The sequence below is a fragment of the Electrona antarctica genome (assembly GCF_951216825.1).
Source record: "Electrona antarctica genome assembly, chromosome: 13".
NCBI classification, from domain to species: Eukaryota; Metazoa; Chordata; class Actinopteri; order Myctophiformes; family Myctophidae; genus Electrona; species Electrona antarctica.
In genome coordinates, this window is record NC_136794.1 from 24,575,683 (window position 1) to 24,593,182 (window position 17,500).

General features: G+C 43.8%; 1 protein-coding gene across 1 annotated transcript in view; it reads left to right on the forward strand.

The window, feature by feature from the left end:
- LOC306934899 (partitioning defective 3 homolog B-like) overlaps positions 1-17,500 on the forward strand; it is a 375,969-nt gene that overhangs the window by 191,793 nt on the left and 166,676 nt on the right. The window contains exons 18-19 of the mRNA XM_079517709.1: positions 11,307-11,522; positions 17,052-17,286. Coding sequence (XP_079373835.1) covers positions 11,307-11,522; positions 17,052-17,286 — 451 coding nt within the window. The remainder of the gene's footprint in view (positions 1-11,306; positions 11,523-17,051; positions 17,287-17,500) is intronic.

Below are 17,500 nucleotides of genomic sequence, written 5' to 3' on the forward strand. Positions count from 1 at the left end.
CCTGGGGGACTAATGCATATTCCATACATGTACTACTGTATAGGTATAGCGGTAGACCACATGTGACATATGATCACAGCCCAGGAGCAGCAAATCTGCATCCATCATCAGCCATTGATTAATTTGACAGTAATTTATGACTACACGTGTGCGTGCGTGCGTGCGCACGCACGCACACAGAAGGCCACCTACGCAATAAATTCCATAGTTTTACATTAACACTGGGGAATTTGCTGTGTACACAAACAGGAATACGGGGAGAGGCTTAGATACACACACAATAGTATGTGCACAACTGCACATGCAAACATGCACGCGCACGCACGTGCACGCACCCACACACATACGCATGTGCACGCACGCACGCACGCATACAGGCACAGAACACAACAAATATGATTCCATCATGGATTATTGAACATGATTAGTCCGTACAGTTAGACACAGAAACAAACGTCTGCTTCTCTCATGTGAAATCCCATCAGGACACACACATGATGGATCTGTCTGATCAGTGGCTGCAGACACATGGAGATGAATGGAGCCTTTAACCAGCCTGGACAGCCATCGCCCGTACAAAAACCATCTCTTAGATTACGGCTCACCTTTATTGGCTTAGTGGGAGAGATGGGGCCGGGTCAGAGGCCACGGTGTGACACAAAGGAGGCAGAGACATCAGACACACACACGCACACGCACGCACACGCACACACAAACGCTAAGTGCAGCTAACGTATTGATGTACTGTATGGGTAGACGCACACGTCCCTTGTCTGCCTATAGTGTGTGCGTGTGCGTGCGAACGGCAGCCAGTGAAGTGCAGCTAAAACAGGTGGTATGTGCTCAAACCTCTGGGTACCAGTGACCTAGTGCCTCAGTAATCTAGTATCGTAGGTCATTGGGGTCAACCAAGAACCTAGAATCTGCGTGCGTGCGTACACAGGGCCCAGCGGACAGTGGTGTCTGTCGTATATGAACCGAGTATGATGTCACGTTCTTTGTGCTTTATAGCAGACATGCATTCATTTACAGTGGAGCCCTGAGGGATCAGAAAAGCTTCTCATTTCATCTAGTAGGAGTGCTACACACACACACACACACACACACACACACACACACACACACACACACACACACACACACACACACACGCAATGCAATTGCTTCTGAAACTACTCCGAAACAACAAGGGCAGACAAGTACAAACTGTGTGCACACAGACATACGTGCGCATGCATGCACACATACGTACATGTAAGCCAAGCTATATGTCATATGATGGATTTTTATAAGGCCTGACGCTTATGGGTGAATGGGCTCGGAAACATTAACTGGTTTCATAAAAGCCATACTTTTAAGAATGCTGATTTTATGTGTTACTGGGACCGGCGTGTATGTTGCGTCATATCGGAGAAGTGTTCTAGGAGTCGGACATTTGCTAAATGCTGTAGCCAGTAGGATCTAAACATGACCGTAGTTCTTATATGACTCATATTATATTTCTCCACAACACACAAAAAGCAATGTTAATTAGTCTCATAGCAAGAGGAGCAGTTGTTCATGTCAAAGTTCTGTGCTATAGCACATGGATCCTGAATCCAGGCAAAACGGCAGAAATGGAGATCCCAACATTCACAACAACCACTTCCAATCTGGCTTCCCAATTTTGGGCATGTCATTACAGGCAAACATTTTCACAAAATATTGAACTCATTGACTGCCAACTGCCAAGGACGACTTTTATGACTTTTTATTGATTAAGTTAGATCGTGCTCTTCACCACCGTATGAATAGCTCTCGGTTGCTACACGATCATTAATGTAGCGAAAATAGATCTGCTATACGTGTTCCACCGTGGCATGTTGTGAGCTAGCAGGACGTCTATTTCCGCCACACGACAAAGTATAAAATAGGGCTTGAGTGGACATAAATTACAATCGCATAATGAAATGTGATTTTGGAGAAGTTACTGTTGTTGTTACGCCACTGCTGGTTTTGTTGTGGCAGCCAAGCGCTAATCCAATCCCCGGCGTCGCTTTGACTTTGAAAACAGCCTGCTTTGAAAGCGGGCCTGCCAAAAAAAGAGAGCCTTGGGATTGTCTCGCGTTCTCTCCTCTCTATCTTCTCCTACATTCACGCTCTCATGAGGCCCCCGTTCTGTCTGTGTCGCCTCACACATCATCTCTCTCTCGCTCTCGCTCTCTCTCGCTCTCTCGCTCTCTCACTCTCTCACTCTCACTCTCACTCACTCTCTTCCTCTTTGTTTCTCTGTCTCAGCCTCTCTCTCTTTGCTGTCAGATGTCCGGCCTTCTTTCTATCTCATTTCCTCTGACTCGCATCCCCCGTCGTCCACATCTCCCTCCCTCCTTCCCGTTTGTGCCCCTCGCTCTCTAAAAGCAGCTTAATTCTATCATCTTACGCTTGGACAGCAGTAATTACATTTATGACACAAATCCTGCCACTCGCAGCAAAATATCCCTGCATGTGCATGCGTGTGTGTCTGAGTCTACGTATGTGCACATTTCATTTGGCACGAGTGCGGGTCATGTCTGTGCACGTCGTCTACTGTATGTGTGTGTGTGTGTGGGTGTGTGTTCACTCCATTCCCTGATAACCTAGCTAGCTTAAAACCATTAAAGTATTACAATAGAATAGGGTTCCTTCCATCCTACCACCCAGCCATACACATACAGGTTTGGAATGAGAGGTCTCTGTTTCTGCGTCTGTCCATCTTTACCTCTGTGCATGTGAATCACACTGGTTCTCAACATGTAGGTCTGGGGACCCCCAGGGGTCCTTAATGGGGTTCTCAGGGATCCCCAGGCTAAATGATTGATAGTTAGGAACCAAATCGACATTCCGAAATGGAGTTCCACGGGTGTGTAACTCTGAGAATCAGTTACTGTATACTGTATGAACACTGAGGATGTTACAACACAGATTGAGGTGCCAGGAAGGTACCCGCTTTGCCAATCAAATCCGGATGTCACATTTGTGATGCTCATAAACCCATTTTAATACACAATGGCGATATGTGGCCTAATGAATATCAAACTAGGGGGGGGTCACACCAAAGAAGGTTGGTAATCACTGGCCTATCATACAACAAGTGTTCAGTTGGGTGAAATAGCCCTTAATGAACAGTGCAGTAGTGTACAATGCACTGTACAAGCTGCCAACCGTGATTCTGCAGTAAATGTGCGTGACCAAGACGTTGATTCAGTGAAATACAAGTCACATGTCCCTATTCAGCGATGGAAGCTGGATTATCTATACTGTATAGAGCGCCGCCCCCTACCCTGGACCAGGAAATGATTCTCCGTTCATTTTCCTCATAGACATTTCAGAAAGTATTTATTTAAAGACGTTTACGCCGCGGACAAAGCCAACTCGAGTCGTGACAAATCATGACAACAAACACAAGTTTTTGGGCCGAACAAATAATTAGTTGTTTTTCTTCTTTGTAATTATTAGTTTGGTCCAAAATATTGTTTGTGTTGTCATGAGTTGTCACGACTCGAGTTGGCTTTGTCCGCGGCGTAACCGTCTTTAAATAAATACTTTAAGAAATGTCTATGGGAAAAATGCATTGGGATTCATTTCCTGGTCCATGGTAGGGGGCGGGACTGCGACTCTCTATACTGAATATGACGTATTAAAGACACACTGTACACCAAGTGCTTATTTAGACTCACGCCATCTCATTTGGAGCTGCCAAGTATGGAATCTGATCCGTTCAGATGCTGGTGGCAATTTTATGTACACGGTAAAATCCTCAGTTAAAGTAACACGAGGAGTCTTTACTGTGTACACACAGCTTGGTAGTACAGTATGAAAACAGCAGCGGATTATCTTTTCAATGTGATTACATAATGCCTCAAACATTTACAATGTGTCTTCGACGTTGTGTCTTTGGCGGCCGTGATTCATGTGTTTCTGGCAGCTGGAAGCCCGTGGATTATTTCTTTATGTACATTTGCGTGTTGAACCCTTCTTAGAGACCACACGCTATTAGCCAGTGTTTCAAAGGCAGTGTGCATGTCACTCGAACCACTTAAACCCACTACTTAGTTGACTGGATTTAGGGCTCTACTGTATACCCAACCCCCCTCCAATTTTCACTATACACTAAATATCTTATAAAATAGCTAATCTACAAGTAAGCCTGTAGATATGCTGTTTTAGCAGAATATTTTCCCCAGAATAGCGGTTATATGCCTGACATCATCATACCCGGAAGTTATTTGGGAACGCCTACACAAAACTACTTTCTGGCCTTGACAGCCCATACATCCAAACAGAAATGTCCTATCTTATCGTATAAATGAAATTACTACAGTGAATGGAAAAGTGACTGATGTTAGTCTGCCTCAATTTCAAACGTTACTCTTTTACCTGCTTTTTACTAACACTAACATTACAAAGATGCCCAGAACATCGGGGTTAACCTGTGTAGTTTATGGCTGATCCAACAGTAGTTGCAACATTCCAAAAAAACGTAATGTCAAAATATCTACCGCGATTGCTGAGACCAGAGCCATATAGTAATGGTTGAGACAAAGCAGTTGAGACTCCGCGGCTGATGCAGCTGCCGGAAAATGCACTCTCTCTCGCTCCTGCCAGTAGCGTAAAACACTGATACTTGCATAACTTTCCTCCGAGCCTTTGTTTTGAAAATGTATAATTGCATAGAAAGTGGTCAGATCTGCCGTCTTAACACTGCCTCCGGCATCTCCTCTCATAGAACTTGGCACATGGTGTGTGGAGTGGGCCTGAGTTGCACACACACCGTAGCGTATGCACTGACTTTTGACTTCAAGTGGGAGGCCGTGGAATCGTTTTTTAACGACGTCGTTTGCAACAGTGAACACAGCGGACAAATCGCTGCTAGGCCATGAAAACTTTCTCTCTAATTATGGTCAAGTCATTCTTTCTACACTCGTCTTTCTGTCGATCGAGCATTCCGTAGATCGGGCGCTTCACTCACTCACTTGAACTTTGTTCAGTTTGTTGAAATGTAGTCAATTGCAAGTGGGCCTGCTGTATGATGATCCTATAGGGGTCATGTGGAATTGATAGATAAAGTAATATTTCACAGCGTTCTTTGGGGATTGGTGTGGAAGTATGTCGAACAAAATGTACAATAAACAAAGTACATTCGTGAGTCCTATAACACAAGTTCCCAGAGGTTGAAATTGAGTCTTTTGGCGCAGCCAGTAATGGCGTATTAGACATCGACGGAACCCAGCTGAATGCCGAAGGTTTGGAATAAAAAATGCAGCACACTCAAGCAGCTAAAGCACAACATTTCTCTGCTGAAAATAACCCCATCCTGTGTGTGTGTGTGTGTGTGTGTGTGTGTGTGTGTGTGTGTGTGTGTGTGTGTGTGTGTGTGTGTGTGTGTGTGTGTGTGTGTGTGTGTGTGTGTGTGTGTGTGTGTGTGTGTGTGTGTGTGTGTGTGTGTGTGTGTGTGTGTGTGTGTGTGTGTGTGTGTACTCACTGCAGTGTGGGCTTAACCCAGGAAGACCTGGAACACATGTCTGTCACTTTAGCGTTTAACCACAATAACCATTATATTATACTTTAGCTATTGAAACATAGCAGATCTACAAGCTCGTATAGTGTGGCACTCGATGCTGCGCTACGAGCTTGTAGATCTGCTATTTTTGGAAAAATCGTGAACACGCGTGCAAATCTTTGAATATATATATTCTTTCACAGCCAACGTTTTTTAACTCAAATATTTGCTTCTGGGGGGTACCTGGAACAAATTGTCTTCAGATGTGGGTCCACGGCTAAATACAGATAATTCTGGGGGTCCTTGACATGAAAAGGTTTGAGCACCCAGCCACCCACTGAAACGTTTTTCAGAAAGCTGTCAGGATTTAGAAGACATTTTGTTGAATCTGTTCTCGGGTCTTAATGGCTTAATCTGACCGTGTAACGCTGACTCGTAACACGGAGTGGGAGGACGCGGCTCATCGTGTGCAACTCGGGAGCTCACGTCCATTGCGTGCGCACGACCGCTAACGCACGAAAAGGTCCCATTCGCTTACGAGGTCATTCGCTTTACTTATACGTACCACGAGTCCGTGGAACCCATTCCAACAACATTATGCCGCTTTCTTCTCGAAGAATGAACGCCTCAAAATGTGAAACGAACCGTTTAGTCGATAATCTTGGAGTTTTGAGAACTGCCAGCCCCAAGTGTGTGTGTGTGTGCTTGAAACGACCGTGAGCCTCTTGACTTTGGCCTTTTTCCGTGGAAAGACCTTTTGGTCTCATCTTTATAGAAATCTTCTGGTTACTGAAAAGTCATGAGCACATCATTGAAGTGGGGCACAGCATGCACAACGCACGCACGCACACACGCACGCACGCACGCACGCACGCATGCACACACGCATGCACACACAGCATACTTTACAATACATATGTCGCTGCTCTGTCGGGCAGAATCATAATATCTCCATATTTTAACTTTTTGTGTTTTTTCATATACAGATTAACGCCCTACTTGATTAAAGGTAGCAGAGTTTCTGGATCTGCTCTTTTTGATACTTTTGAATTTGAATCCGTTTTGGACATACCGTATGAGGTTTCCACCCGAAGGAGGCAATATACAGTACAGTACATGTCCTGGTGTGCATGCTTACATAGACTCAGGGAAGACTGAATCAATTCAGTTTGGCTCAACAATCTAATTAGGAAGAAGCACAGACTTCAAGATCAAACAAAATTCGGAATACATAGCGGCAAAATCATCAGTGAAATACCTGGGTTGTATTTTGGAGGGTAACTTAGACGGCCGAAGTATGGCCAGCAAGGTGCTAACCAAGGTCTCCGGACTGACTACGTTTCTTGCTCGAACAGCAAGATACTTGGATAGGGAGACGAAATTAGTGGTGGCCAACTCCCTTATCCTGTGCCACTTTGATTTTGCATGTACATCTTGGTCCGAGGGCTTGATTAAGTATTTTAAAACAAAGCTACAGTCAGCTCAAAATAGACTGATCAGGGTTATACTAGGGATGTGACCCAGAACCCATATAGGAAGGAACCAGTTCAGAGAGAAAGGAACCAGTTCAGCTCCCAGAAGAATCCAAGGTTACAATGGCTATACTAACCATGGTCCATACAATTAAAGAGGTCCCAACAGTTTTAAGAACATGTTTCAGGCAGGTAAATGAGGTACACAACCATTTCACCAGAGCCAGTATTGCAGAAGTGGTGCTTCCTGCTTTTAAAAGTAATGTGGGCAAAGGCTCATTCATTTACATAGTAGCCACACAGTGGAACAGCCTGGAAACCAGTGTTAAATTGACATCCAATCTGAGGTCGTGTTGTGTATGTAATGTACATATATGTACTGTTGTGTATATATTGTGATGTATTTTAAAGTATTTTTCCGTTCAGTGTGAGAGGACCTCAGTGGAAATAAGTCTTCGGACTTTATTGTGAAATCTTTGAATCGCTGATTATAATGTTGTATTATGATTGCTTTTCTAAATAAATCAAATCAAATAAAAAACTAGAAACATGAACGCACACGCATGCACGTGCGCGCACACACACACACACCACACACCCCTTTACCTGTCATTTGCTGCCCATCTCCTGTCGCTCAGCAGCACACTCAAATTATTCATGTGCATAAATTCCGTGTCCATTACTATCCAAGGGCTACTGGTGTGTGTGTGTGTGTGTGTGTGTGTGTGTGTGTGTGTGTGTGTGTGTGTGTGTGTGTGTGTGTGTGTGTGTGTGTGTGTGTGTGTGTGTGTGTGTGTGTGTGTGTGTGTGTGTGTGTGTGTGTGTGTGTGTGTGTGTGTGTGTGTGTGTGTGTGTGTGTGTGTGTGTGTGTGTGTGTGTGGGGAACGGTTGCAGGGGTGAGTATGTGTGTGTTTGCTTAATGACTATTTAAATGGATGTGGAAGTCACATCAGTCCTCTGATCTGGTCTGCTGTGACACATACACGCACGCACGCACACACACACACGCACACATTGGTGTGTGCGCTGTGAATCATTAGGTAAAGTGATGCAGGTCCAACTATCATGAATCACAGACGCATCGTATCGACAAGCCACGGCAAGCATGGAATCCCAATCGTGTGTGGCTGTGGGTGTGTGTGGGCGTGTCCCGCTTGGAAACTGGCAGCCAGCCCGGTATCCTTTGCCCCCCATTTCTCTCTGTCATACCCCCCTCCTCTCACTTCATTCACCGCTCTGCTCCTGCCTCCCTCGCCCGTCGCTCTCCCTCCCAAGATGATTTCCCGGAGTGGACTTGTATTTGCTTATCTCTCTCTATTCATTTTTCATTCCTCCACTCCCGCCCCCCCCCTCCTTCCCTCCCCTCTCTCACTGTCTGTCACCACACACCACACCAGACATCTCAATGTACGCATACACCTGTTTGCACACAGACAAACACACACAGGTTAAATTCACGCACGCACACAAATACCAAAAGAGAGAAGCTTGCTCACACACAGAAACGCATGCACATATTTAAAGGTGAACCTCCTACTCACGCACGCACGCACGCACGCAAGCACCTTGTATTGCCTGCATCCACTGCGGTGCTTTAGTGTTGCATGGCGCATGTCTCGGCTACAGAATGGCACACGCCCTGTATTTCAGCTACAACCTCCACTCTCATCAGCATCACCTTGCTCTCCACTGAGTACCTGCATCATCCATCCATCCATCCATCCCTCCTCCATCCATCCCTCCTCCATCCATCCATCCATCCATCCCTCATCCATTCATCCATCCCTCCATCCATCCCTCATCCATTCATCCATCCATCCATCCCTCCTCCATCCATCCCTCCTCCATCCATCCATCCATCCATCCCTCATCCATTCATCCATCCATCCCTCCATCCCTCATCCATTCATCCATCCATCCATCCATCCCTCCTCCATTCCTCATTATGCTGTTTTGGGTACCTACGTGCTTCCCTTCCTGTTTCCCTGCTTGCATCCTACTTCCCTGCCTCCGCCCATACAATTTTCAAAAATTACATCTACAAACTCACAACTATGTGCTATTATTTCCAAGTACAGAAGAAAAAGGTCCTTATGCACACCTACGTGTGTCGGATAACTGATTCCAAAAAAAATTAATCCTGCACACTGTCTTCACTTCCAACATTGTATTGAGCCTGATGAAGGTCTGAACGACCCAAACGTTGCTCAATAAAATGCTGTAAGTGAAGACAGTGTGCGGGATTCCATCTTTTTCTACTATTTTGAAAGTATAAAATTATTAAATACGGCCTAATTTGGCCATAGTACATTATTTATTTCATTTACTGGTACCGGTCATTGTCATTCCTGTGCAATTTTTGTCAAAATATTTATAGGTGGGTAATGTATGTTTAGTAATAATAATCCAAAATCCAAATATACAAAGTAACTAGTAACTAAAGGTGTCAAATAATAAATGTAGTGGAGAGTAAAAGTAAAAGTACTGAGATGTAGTGGAGTAGAAGTAAAAGTTTTTGATATTGGAAATACTCAAGTACAAATACCTCAAAACTGTACTTAAGTACAGTACTTAAGTAAATGTACTTACTTTCCACCACTGGACCCTAACCACACGCAGAAGCCACGTAGTGGGTGTGTCGGAATGCCACTCTGTCCCCCCCCGCCATCCCCCCCTCCTCGCCGCCTGCCTCCCTGCTTCTAATATGGTCCCCAGTGTGCTTGTGGTGATGGATGGAGAGGAGTGGCAGAGGAAGCAGACCTCACATCCATCATAAGCTCAGCAGCAGCACAGTTCAAACCAAACTTAATTTCTCTATTGCTCGCGCTTCGCTCCGCAGAGTTTCAGGCCTGCTTGACTCAACAGCCAGCCTCCTTGCTACCTGCTGTTTATCTCTGAGTATACAAAATGTACATTTGTACACTCTCAGAGCTACACGTGGACGAAGACACGAAGTAACACTTCAACTACAAATGATTCCTAAGCATGGGAGCGATGTGGGTCAAATGCGAAGAACAAATCTCGCAAACAGCAAATTATGTGACAAATACTGTAGTAGGAATAGTAGTACTTTAACTTTAACTTGAGTATTTTACTAGTTGGTTCTGTGGATTTGTTTTGTCACAAAAACAAAACAAATTTACGGAACACAGCGTATCAGGTTGGAAACTATACAGGCTACAAAATGACATGATTGAGGAAAAAGCATATTTTGAGTGGCCATGACTTAATACTTAATACTTACTTACGTATTTACTTACTTGCTTTTTTTAAGAGACATAGAGAGACAAGGGTCAGTTATCATTGTTAACTCATCACCATGATTTCTTATTTATTACTCTGATTTTTTTTCAGATTTTTATTTTATTTTATTTTATTTGTTAAAAGTGCCCAAACCAGGCCAGACATGTTGAGCTGCCTGGGCCAACACTGCATGGCCACATCCTATGACGTCGACAGACCCCCTTTTTGTTCCATGCAAAATGGTTCCTAATGTCTTTTTGGACAAACAGCTTTGTGTATACTTAGCTGGAATAATAGCCCACGGCAGTAAGTGATACATTTGGCCAAGTGCGTGTATTTAGGGGAGAAATAACAAAGCACATTTTTACTTTAAGCTCCCTGGCTCCTGTTTTCAAACTCAGTCTTTGGCCCGACGGCAAATCGGCCATGATGAAAAGCACCCCGTGGCTACACCGCCAACCAGTGGTACTGTATATACAGTACTCACTTTTTTTTTTCTTAAGTAAAATAATTAATACTGAAATATACAGTAGTGCATTACAAGTAAAAGTCCGGAATTCAAAATGTGCTTGAGTAAAAGTACAAAAGTATTGACATCAAAATGTACTTAAAGTACCAAAAGTGAAGTAGTCATTATGCGGAATGTCCCGTTTCAAGTTTTAAAATGTATAAAAATCGTTTGAAAATAGCCGATCTACAAGCTACAATCAATGTGTCGCATCGCGACACATTGATTGACATTGATTGATTGACATTGCTCAGGGTGTTAAAGTAGGTTTTGTAATCATCCAAACCTACAAAGTAACTAGTAACTAAAGCTTTCAAATAGTAAAAGTACAATATTTGAATCCGAGATGATGTGGAGTAGACTAGAAGTAAAAGTAATGGAAATTGAAAAAAAACCAAACAAACGAAAATCGTACTTAAGTACAGTACTTGTATTTGGTTACTTCACACCACTGCTGCCAACCAGACTGATGATCTCTCTCTCTCTCTCTCTCTCTCTCTCTCTCTCTATCTCTCTCTCTCTCTCTCTCTCTCTCTCTCCATCTGTCTATGTCTCTCTCCCCCAGCTCCGTCCCCTCCCGCTGAGCTGGGCCCCACCCTGGGCCTGAAGAAGTCCAGCTCCCTGGAGAGCCTCCAGACGGCCATGTCGGAGGTCAGCCGCAAGAACGAGCTCCTCCCCTTCCACCGCCCGCGCCCTAATATGGTCAGAGGGCGGGGCTGCAACGAGAGCTTCCGGGCGGCCATCGACAAGTCCTACGACGGCCCGGCCGAAGATGACGACGGTAAGACGGGCGCACAGAGTGTAGGGTTTCGGCATGCATGGATATATGCTTGCGTGCGCGACCGCGTGCCTTTTATAAATGCATATCTGCAAAGAAGAAAGGTCTTTGCCTGCAACACAAGAGTTATTTTCTGCTTCTTAACCCATTTTGACCTGAGATCAGATTCTAAAAATGTCTTCAATTTTTCAAAAATAGCAGACCTACAAGCTCGTAGTGCGCCACTCGGTGGCGTGCTATGAGCTTGTAGATCTGCTATTTTTCAATAGCTAAAGCATAACATAATGCTAACACCAAAAGGGGTTCCCGCCCAAAATGGGTTAATGTGGGCTGCAGAAATGGAACCTCGGTTTCAAGAAAAGAGCCTCTGAATCTACGCAGTTGAATGTCGGGGAGGGATTTTTCAAAGCTGCTCGGGGGGCACAGACAGACAAAGGTAATGTCTGTGCTAGCGAAAATAAGGCTGAGGGCCTCCTAGACAAAGGAGAGATGTTTCACCTGTGAGCCTTGTGAGTGGTAAGCACTTTTTTTTCCCAGCGCAGGCTTATGCAAATTAGTCCTGGTTTATAGCCCGAATTTGAATGAACGCTAATAGAGAGGGGAAAGGAATTGACAGAAATACAGCTCTCCCGGAGCGAGCCGCCGAAAAATCCCCTTGAATTCAATCTCTGCCTCTAATCTATACCATACAAAGGCAGACACAAATGAATAAACATGGTTCCTAGAACTGGGCTTTTATTTGTTATTCGTTATTCACATTCTTTATATAATTTATTTCCTGGAGGGTCAGGGTTTATACTTCCAATGAACGGGGGTGCAGCACGCCACAAATAGCCGGTCTACGAGGCGCGTTGTGAACTGGTAGATTGGCTATTTTAGGCGCACATTTCACATTATCCGCAGCTCACTCGTGTCCGTCAACACGACGGTAATGAGTCAGGTGACTTGACTCATACAGGGTAGAAGTAATGGGACATGTCAACATGCAGCCAACCCGCACGCACACACACACACACACACACACACACTGATCATGTTCATATGCACACAAACACAGAGCAATCCTGTCTGTCACCGTTTTTATAACAAGTTCGCACTTTGAAAGCTGTTGTTAATTGACATGGCACAGTTCTCTGAAACATATATTCTCTCTCTACATGCGCACACATGCACGCACGCACGCGCGCGCACACACACACACACACACAGGTCTCCATTTTGAAGTAGGAGTGGGTTACCGGTATGTTTGTTTGTCGTGTTGGACTGATGACTCTTTAAGCCTTGAGATGGTGCACTGGCTGCATAAGAAACCCTATCTCATGTATTTGACATATATGACTCATTGTGAATGAGAGACTGCCATCGCGGGGGTGGCAACTGTTGAGGACAGCTGAAAAACTTTTTTTTCTGTCTAAAATAATCTGAAGCTATATTATTATTCATGTCATGTTAGAGCAGGTCTGAAATAAATGTCAGAGCTGATATCGACATATAAATATGAAATAAATGCTTAAACACTATGTCTAATGTTATAACCATTGGGTTAACCAATGCTAACTACACATACAGCTTCCCTGCTAAAGTATGCAAATTCCGCTAAAATCCGCCTTTTTGTACACAATCGTTTTGGAAGATAATACTAGTCTTTTACTAACTGGCTAACAGAAATAGCAGAGAAAGAAGTATTAACAATGATATTTTGTAAAAAGTGTGTTTATTTTGGTCCGCCTAAAGCTAATTCATGCTAATGTTCCAGCTGGGGGCACTGGTGATCACAACAATGGAAAATGCGGAAATGGCTTCCTATTTCCAATAGCAGAAGAAGAAGACTCGAATGAATTTAATGTAAACATTGTAACATTATGTCACCATAACGTGGTTATTATTAGTTGCTTTGGAATGTACCTGCCATGAAAATTAAGGTCATAATAACGCAGATCGCATCGATATGTAATATAGCGCGATAATGTACTTGTTTTAGCTACAGGATTGATATCAATATATTAGCTAAATGTAGCTAACGGCTATCGTTGCGGGGTTGCCAGTTTCTGCGAGAGAAATAAGCAACCCGGTATATGAAAACAAGCCCAAAACTAGAAAAAGTGCCCTTCTGGGCACAGGTATCCACCAGGAGGATAGGAGTGTGTGTGATGTTTGGAAAAATGTTTAGGAGTAGTGTGTGTGTGTGTGTGTGTGTGTGTGTGTGTGTGTGTGTGTGTGTGTGTGTGTGTGTGTGTGTGTGTGTGTGTGTGTGTGTGTGTGTGTGTGTGTGTGTGTGTGTGTGTGTGTGTGTGTGTGTGTGTGTGTGTGTGTGTGTGTGACGCGACTTGGCCTGTTGTAGCGCCACCATGAGGCTGATTTGAAAACTGTCAAGTGGCATTTCTTCCTCAGCCTAGTAGTGGGAATAGGCATACACAGTTTCACCGCAATCGGACGCTGCGTTGAGGAGTTGTGGCGATTTGTACAAAACGGGCTACTCCTGAAAACTTTAGAAGCCAATTGTAGCCAATCAGGATGGATAATTATGAGAAATCAAACAAATCACATGATCACATGACTATGGAGAGCATGTGTACCGATTTGCGTAAAATTTGGATAAAATCTGAAGGAGTAATATTAGAAAATGTGTTTTACATATGTCGGCCTCCTGGTGGCGCTATAAAGAGCAGATGTGAAAAATTCCAGGCAAAGGTTTTTCCTTGGCCTCTAGGGAGTGTGCATACATGGTTTTACACAGATCTGTGCAGTTATAGGTAAAAACACAAATCGGTTATAGCGCCACCATGAGGCTGAGTTGAAAATATTCAAGTGGCATTTCTTCCTCGGCCTAGTGGGAATGTGGGTGCAAAATTTCACGGAAATCACACGATGTGTTCATGATTTGCAGCATTTTGTTTGAAACGGAGCACTCCTGCGAACTTTGGAAGCCAATCGTAGCCAATCAGGATGGAGTCTGAAAAATCTGAAAGACCCATTTCGTTGAATGGCTCTAGAGAGACTGTGTACCAATTTGCGTAATGTTTGGACAAAATCTGTAGGTGTACTGTCAAAACATTTGTTTTGCACAAAGCGGCCTCCTGGTGGCGCTATAACAGGCCAATATCAAAACTTTGGAGCAGAGGTTCAGCTCTGGCATCCAGGGAGTGTGTGTGCAGAGTATGGCTGCGATCAAGCCAACGGTGCCAGAGATTAGCTGTTCACAGACGGACGGACGGACGGACGGACGGACGGACGGACGGACACACGGACGGACACACGGACGGACGGACGGAGTGCAAAACATACTCTCTCCCCATGCCTTCGGCCTGGTGGAGACAATAAGAGAAAATAGCCGATCTACAAGCATTTAACAACACAAATCTTGTCCCTGGCATAAATTATTTTCAGATGGGGGTCTGCAGACAAATAATAATAATAACAGGCTAATGAAACAGAGGAATTAAGAGAAGAGCCAAGAGGGCACAATTTGTGCTGGGAGAGTTTGAGAGCAAACTGTCCTGTTGTCTGTTGGTTTAACTGTTTTTTTTGTTTGTTTTTTATTGCATTCATATAGCTCTTTTATTTGTACTCATCTGGAACATTTACATAGGCCTAATTTATCTGCCACTGTTATTTTCCCTTTTTTCATACTACATAATGCCAAATAAATACAGTAGCCTATTTAAAAAAGGAGAGATAACAGGCAAACGATCAAGATAACAACATTCTCTAATTGTGTAGACTTATTGTAAATTAAGTAATGCAGATGTTTAACAATTATGTATATCTTGAGAGTGTAAAATGAAACAAAATGGACCTTTAAGGTTTCTTTTTACACTCGATAGTTAAAGATCTAATAAGGGTCCACTTGGTTACCAACTCTCCATAATCAACTACACTTTAAAAACAAGCCCAAATAATCAACTACACTTTTGTCAAATACATTTTTATTAACAGGTTATAAATTATTATAAAATTGGTACAGTAGGCTAATGCATTATTTTTCTTTAGAAACAAGGCCAACTAATTATAATAAGCAGACATGGCAACACTGCTGGTTGACTAATGGAGGAATGAAGCTGTCATCACGTGTCATACAATCTCTGTGTGTGTGTGTGCGCACACACGTGTGATAATGGTCATTTCCAGGCCATGCCTCCACCCTGTCTAACAAGTATTGAGGCGTCACAACTTATTCATCTAACATTTTTTTTCCAGTCTTTAATAACGGAAAGTTAATAATTCCGCTCTTGTGAATAAAGCTGTGTGCATGTGTGTGCGCGCGTTTGTGTTTGCGTCCACAACTATCTACCTGAATTCATAGGGTAATCACGATTGTGACATTAAAAAAATCTCACCTCTTTTGACCCTGCACTTTATGGTATTAAAGCCACTTCAGATAAACAGTGTTACTGTCCTGCTAATTGTATACTGTGCTACAATCCAGAATCTCAAAATTGATTTCAACATTTCACCGTTGTCTTCTCTTGCAGGGCCAGCTGGCTACTATAGTTACATTCTGATAATGTAGGGGATACTTTTCAAGGCCTTTCGTTTATTATAAGAGCGTCCCTCACTTCACACGAGTGTGATTTTCATTAAGTGCTTGTACCACTATTTTGAAAAGTGCTATACAAATATAGTTGTATGATTATGATGATGTTGATGATGAGTTATTACTAGTACCTGTCCATTTTTACACATTGGGTTTAGGGACGCCAAATGGTGCAAGTTTCCCGTCACTGCCTTTCTTTTAACACATTGACTGCGGGATTAATTGATCTTTATCCTCTTTTGACTGCTAGAGTTTTTCACTAACCTTTTGAAGACTCACCCACCCCCACGGGGGGGACTGTTTTTTGTTCCCGGTCTCGTGATCCAAACATGTGAAATCGGAAAATCGTATGATGTGTCACAAGTTCTCAAAAGCGCCCTCCAGGATCTATAAAACAAAACTTGGGAAAGTGGTGTTTAGCGCACGCTGGGCACAATATACGCTGTAGGAAATGATGTTGACGCTTTACAAATCTGTTTACATTCTCTGTGAATGAAACAAGTGTTGTGATTGGTCAAAAAAAAAAAAGTTCCGTCCCAACATATATAACTGCCTTATATTGTGACCAGGCTTTTCTCAGATGAGTAAGGCTGGCACCAAGGCTACGTTTAGAGGGAAAGACTCAATCAATTATCTCGTGAAACTATGGTTTAACAGTCTAAATGTCCTTTCAAACGGGCAGTGATTTAACACGCCTATAGTTCATTTTCAATGAGACCTGCGTTTTTTTCTGTACGCGCAGAGAAGTCGAAGGGCACCATCACAAGCGTATTCACGTGGGCGCGGTCCTGTGAAATTGTCACGCGCGTGCTTGTTTAGTGAACACGCCCGCGACTCACTGGATTCTGTTTCGCTTTTTTTTTTACATTTGTGTTGTTGCGCCCCTCTTGAGCAGACCTGGAGGAGACCTGTCGTTGATCCAGGCGACAACGTGTGCGTTCATCGCTGCCCGTTGAAAGGACCTTAAGTGTTAATGTGTCTCTTTTCATCTTGGTCAGACGACGGCACGGACCAGAGTTCGGGCAGGGACACCCCCGCCAGCAGCTCGTCCCGCCAGGGAGCGCCGGGGGAGGACGGGGTGGAGGTCAAGGACAAGAAGGACAAGAAGAAGAAGGTCAAGGCCAAGAAGAAGGACAAGAACAAAGGGAAGAGCAAGGAGAAGAAGAAGGAGAAACCTGAGGAGGTGGACGAGCCAGAGAAGAAGAACAAGAAGAAGGGCTTCGCTCTGCTGAGGTACGTGCACACAGAGAAATAAATGGGCGGATTTGGGCGGATACAAATGGCTTGTCACCCCCGGAGTACCCTAGTTGAGTACAGAAATGTACCTTTGGTATTGGTACATTGGTGTACCTTTCTTGGTTGTACCTCTAAAGAACATTCCTGTACCCCTAGTGACAACATTGTACCTTTGTCCGAACCTCTAAAAAAACATTTCTGAACCCCTATA